This window comes from Halichoerus grypus, chromosome X (genome assembly GCF_964656455.1).
Source record: "Halichoerus grypus chromosome X, mHalGry1.hap1.1, whole genome shotgun sequence".
Classification (NCBI taxonomy): Eukaryota; Metazoa; Chordata; class Mammalia; order Carnivora; family Phocidae; genus Halichoerus; species Halichoerus grypus.
In genome coordinates, this window is record NC_135727.1 from 1,848,766 (window position 1) to 1,865,422 (window position 16,657).

General features: G+C 59.8%; 2 protein-coding genes across 6 annotated transcripts; both read left to right on the forward strand.

The window, feature by feature from the left end:
• The first annotated feature begins 1,341 nt into the window (after positions 1-1,341).
• RENBP (renin binding protein) lies at positions 1,342-8,095 on the forward strand. 3 transcript variants are annotated; one of them, XM_036108895.2, is made up of 11 exons: positions 1,342-1,491; positions 1,784-1,893; positions 2,052-2,127; positions 2,330-2,405; positions 2,552-2,724; positions 3,293-3,517; positions 4,114-4,195; positions 4,559-4,734; positions 5,388-5,519; positions 7,754-7,841; positions 7,936-8,095. In XM_036108895.2, the coding sequence occupies exons 1-11, from the start codon at positions 1,465-1,467 to the stop codon at positions 8,076-8,078; spliced, it is 1,308 nt and encodes a 435-aa protein (XP_035964788.1). In that variant the 5' UTR covers positions 1,342-1,464; the 3' UTR covers positions 8,079-8,095. The 3 variants fall into 3 exon arrangements, with proteins under 3 accessions (XP_035964788.1, XP_077920509.1, XP_035964789.1); XM_078064383.1 differs by lacking the exons at positions 7,754-7,841; positions 7,936-8,095 and adding an exon at positions 6,516-6,720; XM_036108896.2 differs by lacking the exon at positions 1,784-1,893 and having other exon boundaries at positions 1,387-1,491.
• A 256-nt stretch (positions 8,096-8,351) lies between these two features.
• NAA10 (N-alpha-acetyltransferase 10, NatA catalytic subunit) lies at positions 8,352-12,812 on the forward strand. 3 transcript variants are annotated; one of them, XM_036108901.2, is made up of 8 exons: positions 8,354-8,561; positions 8,992-9,090; positions 9,350-9,390; positions 10,234-10,279; positions 10,365-10,480; positions 10,684-10,728; positions 11,996-12,080; positions 12,488-12,812. In XM_036108901.2, the coding sequence occupies exons 1-8, from the start codon at positions 8,541-8,543 to the stop codon at positions 12,722-12,724; spliced, it is 690 nt and encodes a 229-aa protein (XP_035964794.1). In that variant the 5' UTR covers positions 8,354-8,540; the 3' UTR covers positions 12,725-12,812. The 3 variants fall into 3 exon arrangements, with proteins under 3 accessions (XP_035964796.1, XP_035964794.1, XP_035964791.1); XM_036108898.2 differs by having other exon boundaries at positions 8,357-8,561; positions 9,350-9,408; XM_036108903.2 differs by lacking the exon at positions 10,684-10,728 and having other exon boundaries at positions 8,352-8,561; positions 9,350-9,408.
• The last annotated feature ends 3,845 nt before the right edge of the window (positions 12,813-16,657 follow it).

The window sequence follows — 16,657 nt, forward strand, 5'->3', positions numbered from 1 at the left end:
CGGGTGGGGAGGGCTGAGCTGGGCTCTTTCCACTGAGAGCTCAGGTCCCCAGAGCACTCCCCAGGACAGACCTGGATCGCCCACGGGGTGGTTCCTGTGTCTGAGGCTCAGCAGGTGCTGTAGGAGTGACTCCTCTCCCGCTGCTGGCTCCTTCGTGCACACGAGTCAGGCTCCCAAGAGGAGCAGAACTGCTATGGAGCAAACCCCGGCAGTCCAACTGGTGGTGGTATCGCTGGCGTGGGTGGTATAGCCAGGGTTAAATGGATGGGATGAGTCCTTCGTGCCAAGTGGCCAGGAGGAGCCGTGCTGTGACTTGGTGCTCGTGCTAGGGACCCGAGGGGGCATGGGGAGATGTCCTCATTACCCTCTCATCCGGTCGTCCCATCTCTGCCCTTTGGGGGTGTGTGCCCACGCCAAGCCAGCTCATGGCCACCTCTCCTGGGAAGCCTCCCAGGGCAAGCCTCTCCCTGGTGCTCACTCCACCGGGTTCACAGTGTCTCATGTTGGGTCCTGTCCTGTTGATCTCGATACCAGGAACCATGGCTCTGTTTTCCCCATGGCACCAGTTCTGATCTGATTTGGAACCCAGTGGTGGGAGTGGGGGTGGGCACATGCCCTTCAAGTTGGAGCAGTAGGAGCGATGGCTGGGGGTGGGAGGATGCCGGCCAGCCGGTAAAAAGGGTCCATGTGGGGCTGGCCCCAGAGGGGTGGGGGCCTGTGCAGATCTGCCAGGCGTGTGTCAGATGGCTGTGTGGCACCCATATCCACCATCCCTCCGCTCACCTGCCTCGAGGTGCCAGTTCTCTGCCTTGGGATTGGCCAAGGCCAGCGTGCTCACCCACAGGAACCTTAGAACCTTCCACATACCAAAGGCCTGTCCTTGGCTAGGCATGAGGGGGACAGAGTGCTGGAAAAGCAGGGGGAGAGGCTGGGCGTGAAGGGATATACCATAACTAATGACATGCCTCTGTGAGCAGGGTGGGTGGTTGGGTATAAGCCCAGCTGGACCCAAAGCCAGGACCTCCCCTAAGCAAGAGCTGGGGCCACCACCCTCAGCAGCCCTGCCCTGCCCAGGCCCCTCCCCCACCACTCCCCCCCAACTCAGTTCAAGGGTGGGGAGAGGTGGCTGGGAGGAGCAGGTGTGCGGGAGCCAGCCCCGTGTTGCCCGCCCCAGAGCGCCCTGCCAGTTCACCCAGCATTTCCCATCAGGAGGCTCTCGAGCCGAGTGCGCCCAGCAGTGGTCACTGCTGCAGCTCTGCCCTGCTCTGCGGCTCAAGGGTCTTGGCCAGCGAGCGTGGGGGCGGTGCCGGAACACGGGGGCGGAGCCGTGCGACCGCCAAGCCCCGCCCCCAGACTCTGCGGAACCTCCGGGAGGAGGGGGCGGGTGGGGCGCGGCTGGGTCAGCTGAGTGACAGTCACGGGACCAAGACCAGCTCTGTCTGGCTTCCTGGAGGAGACGGAAGGATGAGCGGGGGTCTCCGAGTGTGGCAGGCCAGTGGTGGGGCCCGTAGTGGGGAGGGTGTTGTCCTGGAGGATTCTCAGGACCGTGGGGTCAGTCCTGGGGCCGGGCCGGGCCAGAGGACAGCTCCGTGCAAGGGTGTGGGGAACCCTGAGTTCTGGGTTCTGAGGCCTGGGGGCCCAGGGGAGATGGCTCAGGCAGCCCTGGGGTCCACTGGAGTGTGGGGTGACCTGGGGCACAGAGGAGCCTGTTGGGGAGGTTGGAAGCTAGGAAGATGGGGAGATCTGTGGGGAAGCTGTGTCTCCAAGTCCCGAGTTCCCCCAGGACATGGAAAAGGAGCGAGAGGCTCTGCAGACCTGGAAGAAGCGTGTGGAGCAGGAACTGGACCGTGTGGTGGCTTTCTGGATGGAGCACTCTCACGACCAAGAGCATGGGTGCGCCTCGCCCTTCTGGTGCCCTCAGTAGGGGTCTTTGCCCCTCCTGAGCCCCCACCTCACTGTCAGCTGACTCAGATCTGCTGAGCCCAGCAGAGCAGTGGATCCGGTGGATGCCAGGCCCCTTCCCCCCTTGGCTAATACTGTGCATCCCACAGGGGTTTCTTCACGTGCCTTGGTCGAGATGGGCAGGTGTACGATGACCTCAAGTATGTCTGGCTGCAGGGGAGGCAGGTAGGGGATGTGCCCAGGCTAGAAGCTCTCCCAGAGGCAGAAGCTGGAGTCAGCTTGGCCTGTCCTCAGTCTGCACGCACGAGGCCGGTCATCTCCACACTACTCCTCCCATGACACGGGCGCCTAAGGACTCCTCCTCCTCCCAGCCCCGAGAACCCCCGCTGCTCCCCACTTCAGCCATATTCCCTCTACTCCCCCACAGGTGTGGATGTATTGTCGCCTGTACCGAAAACTTGAGCGTTTCCGCAGCCCTGAACTTCTGGATTCAGCTAAAGCAGGTGCCCCCTCCGTGTCCCCATGTCCCTAGAGGCACCTCCAAGTTTACCCTAGTTCCTAGGGAGGTTGAGAAGCAGTGAAGGGGCGGGGGGCGGGGGCAGGGGGCGTCCTCACCTGAGTTCTAGCGTGCCAACTTCCCAACCACCAGGTGGCGAATTTTTGCTGCGTTATGCCCGAGTGGCACCTCCCGGAAAGAAGTGCGCCTTTGCGCTGACGCGGGACGGCCGCCCGGTCAAGGTGCAGCGAACCATCTTCAGCGAGTGTTTCTACACCATGGCCATGAACGAGCTGTGGCGGGTGACTGGGGAAGCGTGTTACCAGGTGTGTGGGAGGAAGGCTGCCTTATGAGTCTCCATGCCCTCACTTGGGCTGATGCATTCCTGTCCTGTGTGCAAGCCTCCTCCCTGGGCCCTGTCTGCAGGCGGGGTCTGTTGCCCACGTCAGTCCGTCCTCTGGGCCCCCATGGCCCCAGGGCTGCTGGCAACACCCCCCTCATTGTGCTCTACTGTGAGGGGTGCCCCCTCCCTGCAGTCTTTACCTCTGATTCCACACACACAGCACAGAGAGACCAATGTACACCCGGCTCTGGCTGGAAGGGAGCTCTCCCTCCTCCCTGGAGCCCCTTGGACTTTTACACCCGACCTCACTGCCTGGGAGTGGCCTGCACCCACAGACTGGGAGCCCCCCGAGGCAGGGTGGGGCAGATCCACCCCGGCCCCCCCAGCACCCAACCCAGGGCCGGGCCCAGAGTAGGCCCTTGGTGAAGGTGTCCTATGAGCGGGTGGGAGGACGAGGCTCTCCCACCCCAGGTCAGGACCTGAGGGACCAGACTGCACAGGGGGGCGGCCTCGGCCTGGGCCTCCCCTCGTCTCCCTTTCTCCCCTCCCAGAAGGAAGCGGTGGAGATGATGGATCAGATCGTGTACTGGGTGCGGGAGGACCCGTCGGGGCTGGGCCGGCCCCGTCTCCCCGGGGCCCTGGCCTCCGAGTCCATGGCAGTGCCCATGATGCTGCTCAACCTGGTGGACCAGCTCGGGGAGGCGGACGAGGAGCTGGCGGGCAACTACGCGGAGCTGGGGGACTGGTGTGCCCAGAGGATTCTGCGGCATGTCCAGGTTGGGGGGGGGACACACCCAGGGGACAGGAGGCTGACATTCACCTGCCAGATGGGGCCTGGGAGCTGGGGGGGGGGCAAGGTGACTCCCACTCCCTATGCCCTGGGGCACCTCCTTTGCCTACACCCACACCCCCAGCTGGGCCTCGGTGGCCCCCTTGTACAGACGGGGGAGACACGGCAGGGTGGGGGTGGGGGCGGGGAGCACGGCTGGGGCTCAGGAGCCTAGACCCTGGGAAAGGCGGAGGGCCTGGGGGAGCCCGCTAGGGCCAAGGCCAGGAGGGAAGGTGCCAGAAGCCCTGGCACGTTAGAGAGCAGGAAACCCAGCCAGACCCAAGTTCTTCTGGGCCTCTGTGGGCAGCCCAGCTGACCTAATCTCAGCCCCCATTCAGCGTGTCACCCTTCCCACCTTGGGGGCCCAGGCAAGGGTAAGAACCCGTTCAGGCCCTTGGGCCCCTTCTCAAATGCCCCCCCCCGCCCCCGAGCCAGGTCTGCCCAGGACTGCAGATGACAGAGGGAAGGGCGGGCGGGCCTTTCTGGTCGGTGGGCAGGAGCTGAAGGCAGTTTTACCTTCTCCTCTTCCTCCCTCCTTGGCAGAGGGATGGGCAGGCCGTGCTGGAGAACGTGTCAGAGGGCGGTGAGGAACTTTCTGGTTGCCTGGGGAGGCACCAGAACCCAGGTGAGGAGTAGAGTAGGCTGGGGGTGGCCCAGGAAGAAGGGAATGCTCAGTGTCGGGTTCTGTGCTTCAGATGTCGGGAGTGCCTGGGGTCTGCCTTCCTCCCTCCACCCCCCACCCGCTACCGAGGACCAGGCAGAGAAGCTGGGACAGGCCTCCCAGGCTGGGGTGTCAGCAGCAGGAGAGAGAGTCTGGGACAGACCAGGAGGGCAAGCTTTCTGCAGGAGAGTGGCTGTGGGTGAGCTCAGAGCAGCTCCCACGGTTAGTGGAGGAGGAAGGGAGGCACCTGTGGTCAGCACAGGAGGTGGACCCCCCTGCCTGTGGAGGGGGGGTCCACTGCCTGCCTTAAGCCCGAGCACTCACCAGGCCATGCGCTGGAAGCTGGCTGGTTCCTGCTCCGTTACGCCATCAGGAAGGGTGACCCCAAGCTTCGAGCTCACGTTATCAACAAGTTCCTATTGTTGCCTTTCCACTCTGGATGGGACCCTGACCATGGAGGCCTCTTCTACTTCCAGGATGCTGATGGCCTCTGCCCTACCCAGGTGGGAATGTGCCCAGGGCCACATGGTACTAGCCTGTTCCAGACTTTCTTCCCTGGGAGGTGGGCGCTGTCATCACCCATTTCATGGAGGGGGGCCTGAGTCTCAGAGTGCCGAACTCGCCCAGTGTGACCCTGGCGGTAAACTCTTGACTTCTAGGCCAGGGGCTCTCAACCTCACGTGCAGACAAGGCCACTTCTGAGACATCTGTCCCTTTCATCTCTGAAAGGCTCTCTGGGTGATTCTCAGGCATCAGTAGCGGGAGCAGATTTGCACCCTTAGGTCTGACGATGCCTCTGCTTGTGTTTTGATCCCGCTGAGATCTGCAGAGGGGGACTGACCCTGCCATTGGCAGGAGCTGGTGTCCAATGGGCTTTAGACAGGCTGACCAGGCAGACAGGGTTTCAATTCCAGGGTTAAAGGGGAGGCCACCCCACCCTGGCCCTTTGGAAGGGGTGGCTTGGGGGTGCATCCTGGTCAGGAAGCTAGTCCCATTCAGAGGGGCCATTCATACCCTCAGGGACAGCCATCCCGTGATGAAGCTCCAAGTGCTTGGGCCGGCTGGAGTCTGAGCCACGATCTGGAGGATGGGCTCAGAGGGGTGGCAGAGGGTGGGACCCAGGGCTCTCAGACACCTGCCACTGCTCTGCTCTCAGCTGGAGTGGGCCATGAAGCTCTGGTGGCCACACAGTGAAGCCATGATTGCCTTCCTCATGGGCTACAGTGACAGCGGGGACCCTGCCTTGCTGCACCTCTTCTACCAGGTGGCTGAGTACACCTTCCGCCAGGTAAGTGGTGCTTCCTGGTCCATAGCTCTCCCTGGGCTCAGTGTGGGTGTGGAGGGAACAGCAGGCAGCCATCCCTCTCCAGGCGGGCCACAGCCAGGCTCTCTCGGGCTGTGGGAGGCGGCTAGGCCAGGATGGGGAGGCTAATCCCACACTCCCTTCTTCTCCCCCTCACTGGGCATGGTCCCTCAGCTGGCCTGAGTTCCTGGAGGTCTGGACCCTGGTGCCCTCTCTGCAGTCAGCAAAGCAGCCCCTGCCCCTCTGGAGCTGATGTGTGTGTGTGTGGGGGGGGGGGTCGACTATAAACAAGTAAACACACGAACATGTAGATGGCAATGACAGCTTTGGAAAATAGATCAAGGTCGGGACTGGGGGGCGAGTGGGAGGGAGCAAAGGCAGAAGGGGTTGCTCTGCACAGAGGAGTTACCTTGTGGGATTTAGGCATTAGTGGGTCCGGGGGGGAGGGGAGGCTGTAGAGCCCGGGCAAAGGCAGGGAGACAGGTGAGGATGGTGGCCTGGCCTGGGGTGTGAGCTGCAGCGGGCAGAGGGGTCAGAGTATGGGCTGGTCGAGCAGGAGAGGTCTGGGCTGGCCACGATCGCTTGGGTATCATAAGAATATAGATGATACTGTAAGTTGTGAGGCAAAGTAAGCTTTGGGGTACAGAAGGGAAAGAGGAGAGGGATTAGGAGGGCCCAGCAAAGGAGACAGGAATCAGCTGTGAGGTCGGAAGGAAGCCAGGGGTCCACCAGAGGCCAAGCACTATGAGCAGAGTGATGTACTCGCTGCTGCTTAGGGGGCACCTTGGGCGTTGAGCCTAGTGATGAATGCAGATTCCTGGTGTGTTTCTAAAGCCGGGATCCACTCCATTGGTAGATCCCAGCACAGGAGGGACTATATAGGTGGTCTTATTCTGGGGTGTGTGGGCTTCGAAACCTGGGAGAAAATTACATCTTCATTTGCACTAACCTCTAATTGGAATCCAACGTTCATTTCCACAGCGGTATTAGCAGTGCCAGACTTTGTCATCAAGAGAGATCCTAGATGTGTTCGTAATTACAAGTACTGCGCACGCACACACACATCACTACTTCCAAACGCAGGATCAGGAGACCTGAGGCTATTATCTTAATACTGAATGCATTGATAAGGAACGTGTGTTAGAGGCCACCAGTTTTAACTGCATAAAGTGAAATTTAAAGAATACATTTTATTTAAGATTATTTATTTATTTGAGAGAGAGTGAGCCAGAGAGCAGGAGTGGGGGGAGGGGCAGAGGGAGAAGCAGACTCCCCGCTGAGTGGAACTCTGGGATCATGACCCAAGCCAAAGGCAGATGCTTAATCGACTGAGCCACCCAGGTGCCCCAAGAATACATTTTATTTTTTAAGAAAGATTTATTTATTTTAGAGAGGGTGCGTGCGTGCCCACATGTGCAAGCCGGGGGTGGGGGGGTGGGGGGGTGGGAGGGGGCAGAGGGAGAGGGAGAGAATCTCCAGCAGACTCCTCCCTGAGGAAGGAACTTGCTGCAAAGTTACATGAAAGGTCAGCACCTCCACCAGGATTCTCCTTACTTTAAATAAGTTTTATTGAAGTACAATTTATACACAGTAAAACATACCACGCGAAGTGTTCAGTTCACTAAGATATAATAATGTATGCGTCTGTGTAACCCCATCTGTGTATCTATCAAGATGTAGAACGTTCTCGTCATCCCCAAACAGGGTGCTTCTTTAGGCCCTCTCTGTAGTGTTTCAAGTCACAGCCTGTGGCCCCCTCCCCCAGCGGGTTGTCTAGCTGCACACTCCCATCCCCAGGCAGAAAGAGGAAAAGCCCCAGGCCTTCATCTTAGTCCTGGATGCGGTCTCGCTTTTAAAAGCACTGATTCTGGGGCGCCTGGGTGGCTCAGTCGTTAAGCGTCCGCCTTCGGCTCAGGTCATGATCTCAGGGTCCTGGGATCGAGCCCCGCATCGGGCTCCCTGCTAGGCGGGAAGTCTGCTTCTCCCTCTCCCACTCCCCCCTGCTTGTGTTCCTTGGGTCTCTCTGTCAAATAAATAAATAAAATCTTAAATAAAAAATAATGAAAGCACTGATTCTGGAGCCACGTGACCTGGGGTCAGCCCTGGCTCTGACCCCGCGCGGTAGGGGTGCGGTGGGGACAGTGAGCGCCCCTTTTCCTGGCCTTATGGCACCTGGGAGACTCCTGCAGGCCCTGGCTGTCATTATCTTGTTATTCCAGTTTCGCGATCCTGAGTACGGGGAATGGTTTGGCTACTTGAACCAAGAGGGGAAGGTCGCTCTCACCATCAAAGGGGGTCCTTTCAAAGGTGAGTGGGCGACAGAAAGGGCGGGGGCCGCAGGGGCTTGGGGCAGCCGGCTGTCCCTGGGCCTCCCGACCCGCTGTCCTGTCTCTCCCCGCAGGCTGCTTCCATGTGCCGAGGTGCCTCGCCATGTGCGAGGAGATGCTGGGCGCCCTGCTGAGCCGCCTCGCCCTGGCCCCGAGTCCCGGCTCGAGTCCCGGCTCCCCTCCCGCCGTACCCCCCGCCCGCCAAGGCGCGAAATAAAACTGAGCCCGCTGCGCTGCCGGTGTGCGTTCGTCTGTGGGATCGCGGGAGGAGGGTGGCCCGGAGCCGGCTGGAGCCTTCTAGCCTCCGCAGACGCCGGCCCGCCCTGCGCGCCGGGCCGCCCCACCCCTCTGCTGGGCCCGCCCCGCGCCGGGGCTCGCCGGACCATTGGCGCTCCCCGCGCCCCGCCCCGCCTCGCGGACAGGCCCCACCCCCGCCCCGGCCCCCCTCCCAAGCATTGGCCCGGCGGCCGCGAGGGCGGGTTCGGCGGCGCGCACTTCCGGCCGATGGCCGGGCCTGGTGCGCGCCGCCTCTTCCGCCGCCCCCGCGAGTCCCGAGACCCAGCTCCGGCTCCAGCCCCAGCCCCAGCCCCGGCCTGGCCGCCCCGGTGTCGCCTTGGAGAGCGGCGGCAGCTGACTGCGCGTTTACGACCCGCTGGGAACCGCGTGCCCCGCCGCCGTTATGAACATCCGCAATGCGAGGGTGAGGGGCAGGGACGGGAGGCTGTCCGCGCCGCGTGGGTCCGCGGCCCCGTGGCCGCGTGCGCATGCTCCCGAGGGGCCCGCTCGAGCCCCGGGCCGGTGGCCCCACACGCCTGCGGCCTCAGGGCACGGACAGGTGGAGGCCATCGTCCCCGTGGGGCTGGACCTACCGGAACAGGGATGTCGGGGCTCAGTTGCAGGGTGTCCCAGAACCTCCTGGCGCTCACGTCCATTCCTGGAACAGATGTTTTTTGCACAGCGGCTGTGCGCCAGGCCTGTGCAAAGACAGACAGTCACAGCGCCCGCCCAGCCCCGCGGGGGTGGGGGTCGCTGAGCAGACAGACAGGGAACAGGGTTCTGATGTGGCTGGGGCCTACTTAGGCACCGCAGCCCCTGGCCTGACTGCATTCCCCTGCCTGCCTTCCCCGCAGCCGGAGGACCTAATGAACATGCAGCACTGCAATCTGCTGTGCCTGCCGGAGAACTACCAGATGAAATACTACTTCTACCACGGCCTTTCCTGGCCCCAGGTGGGCAGCTTCGGAATTTGGGGGTGGGGAAAAAAACCAGGCCAAGGAAAATCCAAGTGGGAGGAGCAGCAGTGGGGTGCGTGGAAGGAAACCAAGCCACTGGACCTAGAGGTCAGGAGCTGTCACTAAACTCGCCACTTGATCGGTTGCTGTCATGCACACAGTGACAGGCCGGCAGTGGGACCAAGTGCCTGCCAAGGGCTCCTCCAGCTCTGACAGGAAGTTATTTTCTAACTTCTTTCTCCTCCCTGTCACCTAGCTCTCTTACATCGCAGAGGATGAGAACGGGAAGATTGTGGGGTACGTCCTGGCCAAAATGTGAGTCACCAAGGAAGGAGACAGAAGCCTGGTGCCTGAGTTGGGAGTGGATGGGGGGGAGGGGGGCACCAACACGTGTCTGGTGGATGCCGCCCTGTATCGGTTTTTCTTGTTTTAATGAATTAATCTACTGATTTTTAGTTCCGTTTTGGGTTTACAAAATCAGTGGGAAGTGTTGAGTTCCCATACACCCCCTGCCCTTCGATCCCTAGTTTTGTCTATCACTAACACCTTGGAGTACATTTGTGACAGTTGATGAGGCAGTATTGCTACATTACTAAAGTTCTTGGTTTATATTAGGGTTCACACTTTGTGTTGTACTTTCTGTGGGCTTGGACACATGTATATAATAAGTATCTGCTGTTCTAGAATCAGTAGTTTCAGTGTCCTAAAAATCTTCCGTGTTATTTCATTTCTCCTCCCCCCTTCCCCACGCCAACCACCGACATACTTACTTACTGTCTATAGTTTTGCCTTTTCTAGAATGTCATATGGTTGGACTCATACAGTAGGGGGCCTTTTCGAATTGGCTCCTTTCACTTAAGTCATGTGCATTGAAAGTTCCTCCATGTCTTTGCATGGCTTGATAGCTCAGTTCTTTATAGCATGGTCAGCATTTCCATTGTACTCCATTGACACTGCGCTTGTGTTTTGGCTGCTGCATGGGGTTTTGAGAGTCCCAGCTCTCCCCCACCCTGGGTCTGGGGGAACTTTGGAGCCAGCAGAGGAGTTTGTGCTCCTGCTCTGCGTACGCACCGGGGATGTGGGGTGGTGACTGCATCTGCACCAGGCTCCTTTCTAGCCTCTCCTTTCTTTTTGCTTTAGGGAAGAGGATCCGGATGATGTGCCCCATGGACATATAACCTCGCTGGTGCGTAGGACCCGCCCAGGTTCTGGCAGGGGTGGAGGTGGGCTTAGTTGGGGCAGCCCTTGAGGTCCCTTCCTTCTCCCACCAGGCTGTGAAGCGTTCCCACCGACGCCTCGGCCTGGCTCAGAAGCTGATGGACCAGGCCTCCCGAGCCATGATAGAGAACTTCAATGCCAAATACGTCTCCCTGCATGTCAGGAAGAGGTGGAAGCCAGGGCTGAGGGAGGGAGGAGGGTCGGGGAGGAGATACTGTCTTGATGTGGGTCCTGGGGTGCCCTGGCTTTTGGAGAAGATCTGGGAAGTGGGATTAGTGGGGAGGGGGGCGCTAGGAGGAGGGGCTGGACCTGGACGTGCTGTCCCTTTCTGGCCAAGTCTGTGCAGCTCAGCAGTGCCTTGTTCCCCTGCAGTAACCGGGCCGCCCTGCACCTCTATTCCAACACCCTCAACTTTCAGTAAGTAGCTCGAGACTTTTCTAATAGAATGGGGTGGTCCCAGATCTGGCTCATCCAGGCGTCTGAGATGGGCTGAGCTGCCTTCCAGGTGGGGGGATGGGGGTGGCTGGAGGAAAGACCTGGAGTCGGCTGAGATGGGAGGCAGGCTGTGGACTCCACACATTACGAGAATGTCTTCTCCAGTCTCTGTGGCAACAGCAGCTGCGTGTTGTGATGCAGGAGAGTGTTTGGTGTGGTTTGCTGTGTCGCCTGATGTCGGCTAGGGCTAGGTGGAGGGCACACAGGCTTCTTGGTAAAGCTTCAGGAGTAGAGGTGAGGGCCCAGCACATGAGCAGAAGCAGGGCCCAAGGTGACCTGGCACCTAGAAGCATCTAAGAGGGACCGGGAGAAAGGAGAATGTGGTGCTATAGGAACCTAAGCATGTCCAGGCAGGTAGGGCCTTCGGCAAGAGCAATGGAGGGACCTAGAGTTCTGGGGTGTCCTGGTGGATGAGGGCAAGCCCACTTGGGGACATGGGAGTCTCTGTGTGCCTGGCACAGGACAGAGAAAGCCTGGCAGGGAAGTGATATGACAGTACATGGTGGCCAAAGCTGCTTGAAAGTGAGGCTGGGGATGGAGGGCCCACAGAGACAGCTTTAGCTTCAGTTTGGTGGGGGATGAAGAAGGACCGTTGGGACGGGCCTTCAGGGAGGGATCTTTGATCTGGATGTAGATGTCTCTGGTGGCCAGCAATTCTGAGGTCTTAGGGCTGCCAGGCCCTCCCAGGCTGTCAAGTCCGTGCCCCTTCCAAACAGTGGCAAGGTGCCTGAGTCTGCACATACATTCCTCCCCCCCCCCCCCCCCCCCCCCGCCGGTGCGGGCTCGGCCCCTAAGCTGCTCAGAGCAGGGGGTCACATGGTCTGGCGGTGACTGTCAGGAAACGAGGCCCCAGCACCCGTCCTCCTCGGTTCCAGTTGCTAGGCGCAGGAGTCAGTCTTCCTTGCTCAGTCAGGGACACGGAACAGGGCATGGAGAGAAGGGGATGGCTAAATTCAGGGCTTCAGCTCATAATAAACCACAGAAACTGATCCTTGCGAGCCAGGTTAGGGACACAGGACAGTGGCAGCCCGCAGAGGCGTAAAGGCACTGGGGGCTACGTACTGCTTAACTGCCGGAGGGCACAAAGGGAAAAGTAGATATGCTGTCCCACTAGCCGAGAATGCCAGAAGACTGAGGAGAATTTGCCCTCTGATTTGGGTCGTTCTTTTCTGCACCTCCCGCCCCCCAGGATCAGCGAAGTGGAGCCCAAGTACTACGCGGATGGGGAAGACGCATACGCCATGAAGCGGGACCTCACCCAGATGGCCGATGAGGTAAGTGTCCCCAGGGGACTGGTGCCGGCATAGCCGGGAGTCCTGGCCCTCTTCACCTCCGTTCCTCAGCTGACAGGTGGGGAGCTGGGCCGCGGCAGGGCTGTAAAGGAGGCTATCGCCCCCAAGACGCCATTCTCTGCAGAAGCCTGTACTGTCTGAGGCGTGATGGCAGAGGGGAGGGAGGAGGCCCTTGGATGTGCTGAGAACTAGGGCCCCCGGGGTTCAGGGGTGACACACAGCTGGGCAGAGGAGAAAGTCAGGGTCCTGCCCTGGCCCTACTGCCCCCAGCAAGTGACAGGTGCAGGCTTCCCCCGTCCCCAGCGTGGGTGGCAGGAGAGGGCCCATGTGGTCTGGAGACTTAGGCCCTGTCTCCTTCCTCCTGCGTCTCTCTGGACTCCTGGCGGCAGCTGAGGCGGCACCTGGAGCTGAAGGAGAAGGGCAGGCACGTGGTGCTGGGCTCCATCGAGAACAAGGTGGAGAGCAGAGGCAACTCACTTCCAAGCTCGGGAGAGGCCTGTCGTGAGGAGAAGGGCCTGGCTGCTGAGGATAGCGGTGGGGACAGCAAGGACCTCAGCGAGGTCAGCGAGACCACAGAAAGCACCGACGTCAAGGACAGCTCAGAGGCCTCTGACTCCGCCTCCTAGAGCCTGCACTTGCTCCTCTCCCCACCCTGACACGCCCACTCTGTCCTCGCTGCCCCTCGAGGTTTCACAATAAACTTCACCCAGCGGCCTTGGGGAGTTTGTGTGTGCGAGTGTGCACATTGGTGGAGAGGGTGGGGGACTGCCTCTCTCCAGCCCCTCTGTGTCCCTGTGGATATGGACCTCATAGCCTTTTGGCACCGCGTGTCCTGCCAAAGCCCAAGTAGAAGGGAAGAGCTTTGTCAGGGATTTAGAGGTGGGGCTCCCAAGTCTGATGGCTTTTGGCACCTTTGGGCCCAGGGGAGGGAGACCCTGAAGTTCTGGAAGCCAGTCCCTGCCAGGGAGGCAGATGTTCTGCCTTCTGAGCCCTGCTCTGCCACTGCTTTGCTGGGCTCCTGCTGCGTAAAATCCAACTGTTCACTGGGCTTCTCTGTTGGTGTCCTGTCTGGTAATGGCCCAACCAGCTACCCAGCTGCTCAAGCCCTGGCAACTAACTGTCCTTGATTCCTCCCTCCCCTGCCATCCAAGAGGTCAGAAAGTCTTGTGTGTTTGACCACCGTAATACCCATGGAATCTGTCCCCTAACCTAAACCTTCATTTGGAAATAGACTTTATTTCTAGTACAGTATTAGGTTTATAGAACTGAGCAGATAGTACAGTTTCCATGTACCTCCCTCCCCCCCCAGTTTTCCCCTATTAACATTTTGTATTAAATGTTGCATTTGTTAGTTGATGAGCCAATATCGATAATTAACTATAGTCCAGGGTTTACATTTCCTTCTTTGTGTTGTGCATTGTTTTTTTTATTATTTGACAGAGAGAGACACAGCGAGAGAGGGAACACAAGCAGGGGGAGTGGGAGAGGGAGAAGCAGGCTCCCCGCGGAGCAGGGAGCCCAATGCGGGGCTTGATCCCAGGACCCCAGGATCATGACCTGAGCCGAAGGCAGACGCCTAACGACTGAGCCACCCAGGCAGCCTGCATTCTGTTTTTTGACAAATGCATAATGTCATTTCCTGCAGAATATAAGCCCTCCATTTTGGGGTTTTTTTTTTTTGAGTATAGTTGGCCCACAATGTTACATTAGTTCCAGGTATACAACATGGTGATTCAACATCTCTCTGTAATGCTATGCTCACCGCAAGTGTAGCTACCATGGCACAGCATACAGTGCTGTTACGGTATCATTGACTGTATTCCCGTGCTGTGCCTTTCATTCCCATGGCATATTCATTACATTACTGGAAGCCAGTATTTCCCACTCCCCTCACTCCTTTTTGCCCATCTCCCACCCCCCTCCCCTCTGGCAACCAGCGGTTTGTGCTCTGTATTTATGGGTGTGGTTTTTTTTTTTTAAGATTTTATTTATCTGACACAGAGAGACACACAGCGAGAGAGGGAACACAAGCAGGGGGAGTGGGAGTGGGAGAGGAAGAAGCAGGCTTCCTGCCGAGCAGGGAGCCCGATGTGGGACTTGATCCCAGGACCCAGGGATCATGACCTGAGCCGAAGGCAGACGCTTAACGACTGAGCCCCCCAGGCGCCCCTGGGTGTGTTTCTGTAAGGCCTCCGTTTTTGTGGTTTTACTCCAGCCCTAAGATTTGCTGCCGTGCCTTTGTCCCTGCCCTTCCTTCCGGCTGCAGTGTGATCACTTGCTGCTGTTAGTCTCTGGGCAGGCTCTGCCTGGGTTGCCCACCTCCCCGCGGAGCTCAGTACTCCAAAGCTGTCACTGTACTTCACGCGCCTGCTGCTGCAGACAGTGCCGGCTCCCCTGCTAGGCTGAGTGACTCGCCACCGGGGGCCCGGAGCTCCGTTTTCTCTCTGGCTGGCGCCTGGCACGTGACCATCAGGCCTCCGGGGAAGCCCGGACTACAGAGGGCGAGGCTGCAAAAGTGCGCCTGCGCCAGCCCGCCCGTTCGCCGGCGCGCTGTGGGAGGGGGAGGAGGAGCCTTGCCCCGCCCCCTGCGCCTGGCGTCAGTCCCTTCCTCTTCGTCAGCCGCGGCCGCCTTCTTTCCCAGGCTCTGACTGGTCTGGCGGCGGCGGGGCGGGCCTTCCCGGGCGGGGCGGGCATGCGCGCTGCCTCGGCCGCGCCCCAGCGCTGGTGGGAGGGAGTCCGCGGAGGCTCCCACGGCGCGGGGCCGCACCCTCCTTCCGCCCTCGGCCGGCCCACAGGGACCTGGCCCGCCCTCTGCCCTCCGTGCCCTGTGTCCCTGGCGGCCGGTTGACGCTAGGCGGCTTCCAGGCGGTTGGGTTTCCTGGGCGGAGGTGGGGGCCGCGGAGAGGGGAAGCTGCAGGCCCGAGCGGCCCTTGGGGCCCAGCTCTTCCCCGGTCCGTGCAGCCCCCGCCCGTGGGAGGGGCCGCTGCTGTGCGGGGCTTGCTGAGCGGAGCTGGGGCTGGAAGGCGCAGGGTGGAAAAGCAGGCCCGCCCTTACCTTCTCTCTCGGGGGCTGGGGCTGGCCTCCGGGCACGTCTCCCCAAGGGGTGAACCTGTGCACAGACTGGGTGCACAACCTTGACCCCGGAAGCCCCCATTCTTTTTTTTTTTTTTAAGATTTTGAGAGAGAGAGTGCCCGAGCAGTGAGAGGGGCAGAGGGAGAAGCAGGCTCCTTGCTGAGCAGGGAGCCCCACGTAGGGCTGGATCCCAGGACCCCCGGATCACGACCTGAGCGGAAGGCAGACGTTTAACAGCTGAGCCACCCAGGCGCCCCCCCCCCCAGGGAAGCCCCCATTCTTAAGCTTCTTCTGGAAATCTGACTTGTAGGAAAATAGGGGCCTCACAGCATCTTCATATGGGACCTTCACTGCCCAATTCATGTTCTCGTCTCTTCTCGCTCTGACATGGACGGCTGTAACATTGATCTCATCTTCCTCTAGTCCATCCTCCGCACAGCGCACTTGACCTATGTCAGCCCTGAGGTCACCCCTCAGGATGCATACTCCACTCCTCAACACCTTGTACAAGGTCCCACACATCTGGTCCTCATCTTCTGAGGGATAATAGGCTTTTGGATTCTTTGAAAGGCAATAATGTAGCTGAAGATAGAGCAAGCACTAGGGCCTCAAAGGCCAAACAAGCATCCTAAAAGCCAGGGCTTATGTCAAGTTTTAAAGCAGTGGCCTTGGGGCGCCTGGGTGGCTCAGTCGTTAAGCGTCTGCCTTTGGCTCAGGTCATGGTCCCAGGGTCCTGGGATCAAGCCCCGCATCGGGCTCCCTGCTCAGTGGGAGGCCTGCTTCTCCCTCTCCCACTCCCCCTGCTTGTGTTCCTGCTCTCACTATCTCTCTCTGTCAAATAAATAAAAAATCTTAAAAAAAAAAAAAAGAAAAGAAAGTAGGAGATGAGGCCAGTTCAGCAGCAGTTTCCTAGGGGCTTGAGGTCTGTGCATGGCTCTGCTGGATGGGGGAGTGCCTTTGGGGGACCAGTCAGTGCTCAGATGGAGGGTAGGGGGCAAGGTGTGTTGGGGTTAGCTGATGAGGTGCCTGGGTCCCTGACACACAAGCAGGTCTGGGTGCGGGAGTGCCTGTGCGTGCTTCGGCAAGGGGCAGGAGGCTCGCCTGCCTTGCTAGAGGACTCCAGCGGTGGTACTGTTGAGGCCAGCTCTTGGAAGCCCAGGTCCTGGGCCTGCTGGTGTCAGGCCAGCTCCCAGGCCTTCCAACCCCAGGCCCCGTGGACACGTGGTGTCTTAGAGAAGGGCCTTGGTCCTGGGCAGGAGTAGGGGTGGGTGGGCAGGGAGCTGAGGACATCTGTTTTCCCCTTCTGGGCAAGAGAACTGCGCATAGGTTAGATGCAAGAAGGACCTGCACAGCCTCCTCCCCCCCACCCCACCCCCAGCTGCAGGTCGAGGTCACATGTGCCCACATTTGCACTGAGCCTGGCTTTGACTCCTTGAACTAGTGCCTACAGGCCTTCCGCGCCTCCCTGGGCACACGGCTGGAACCT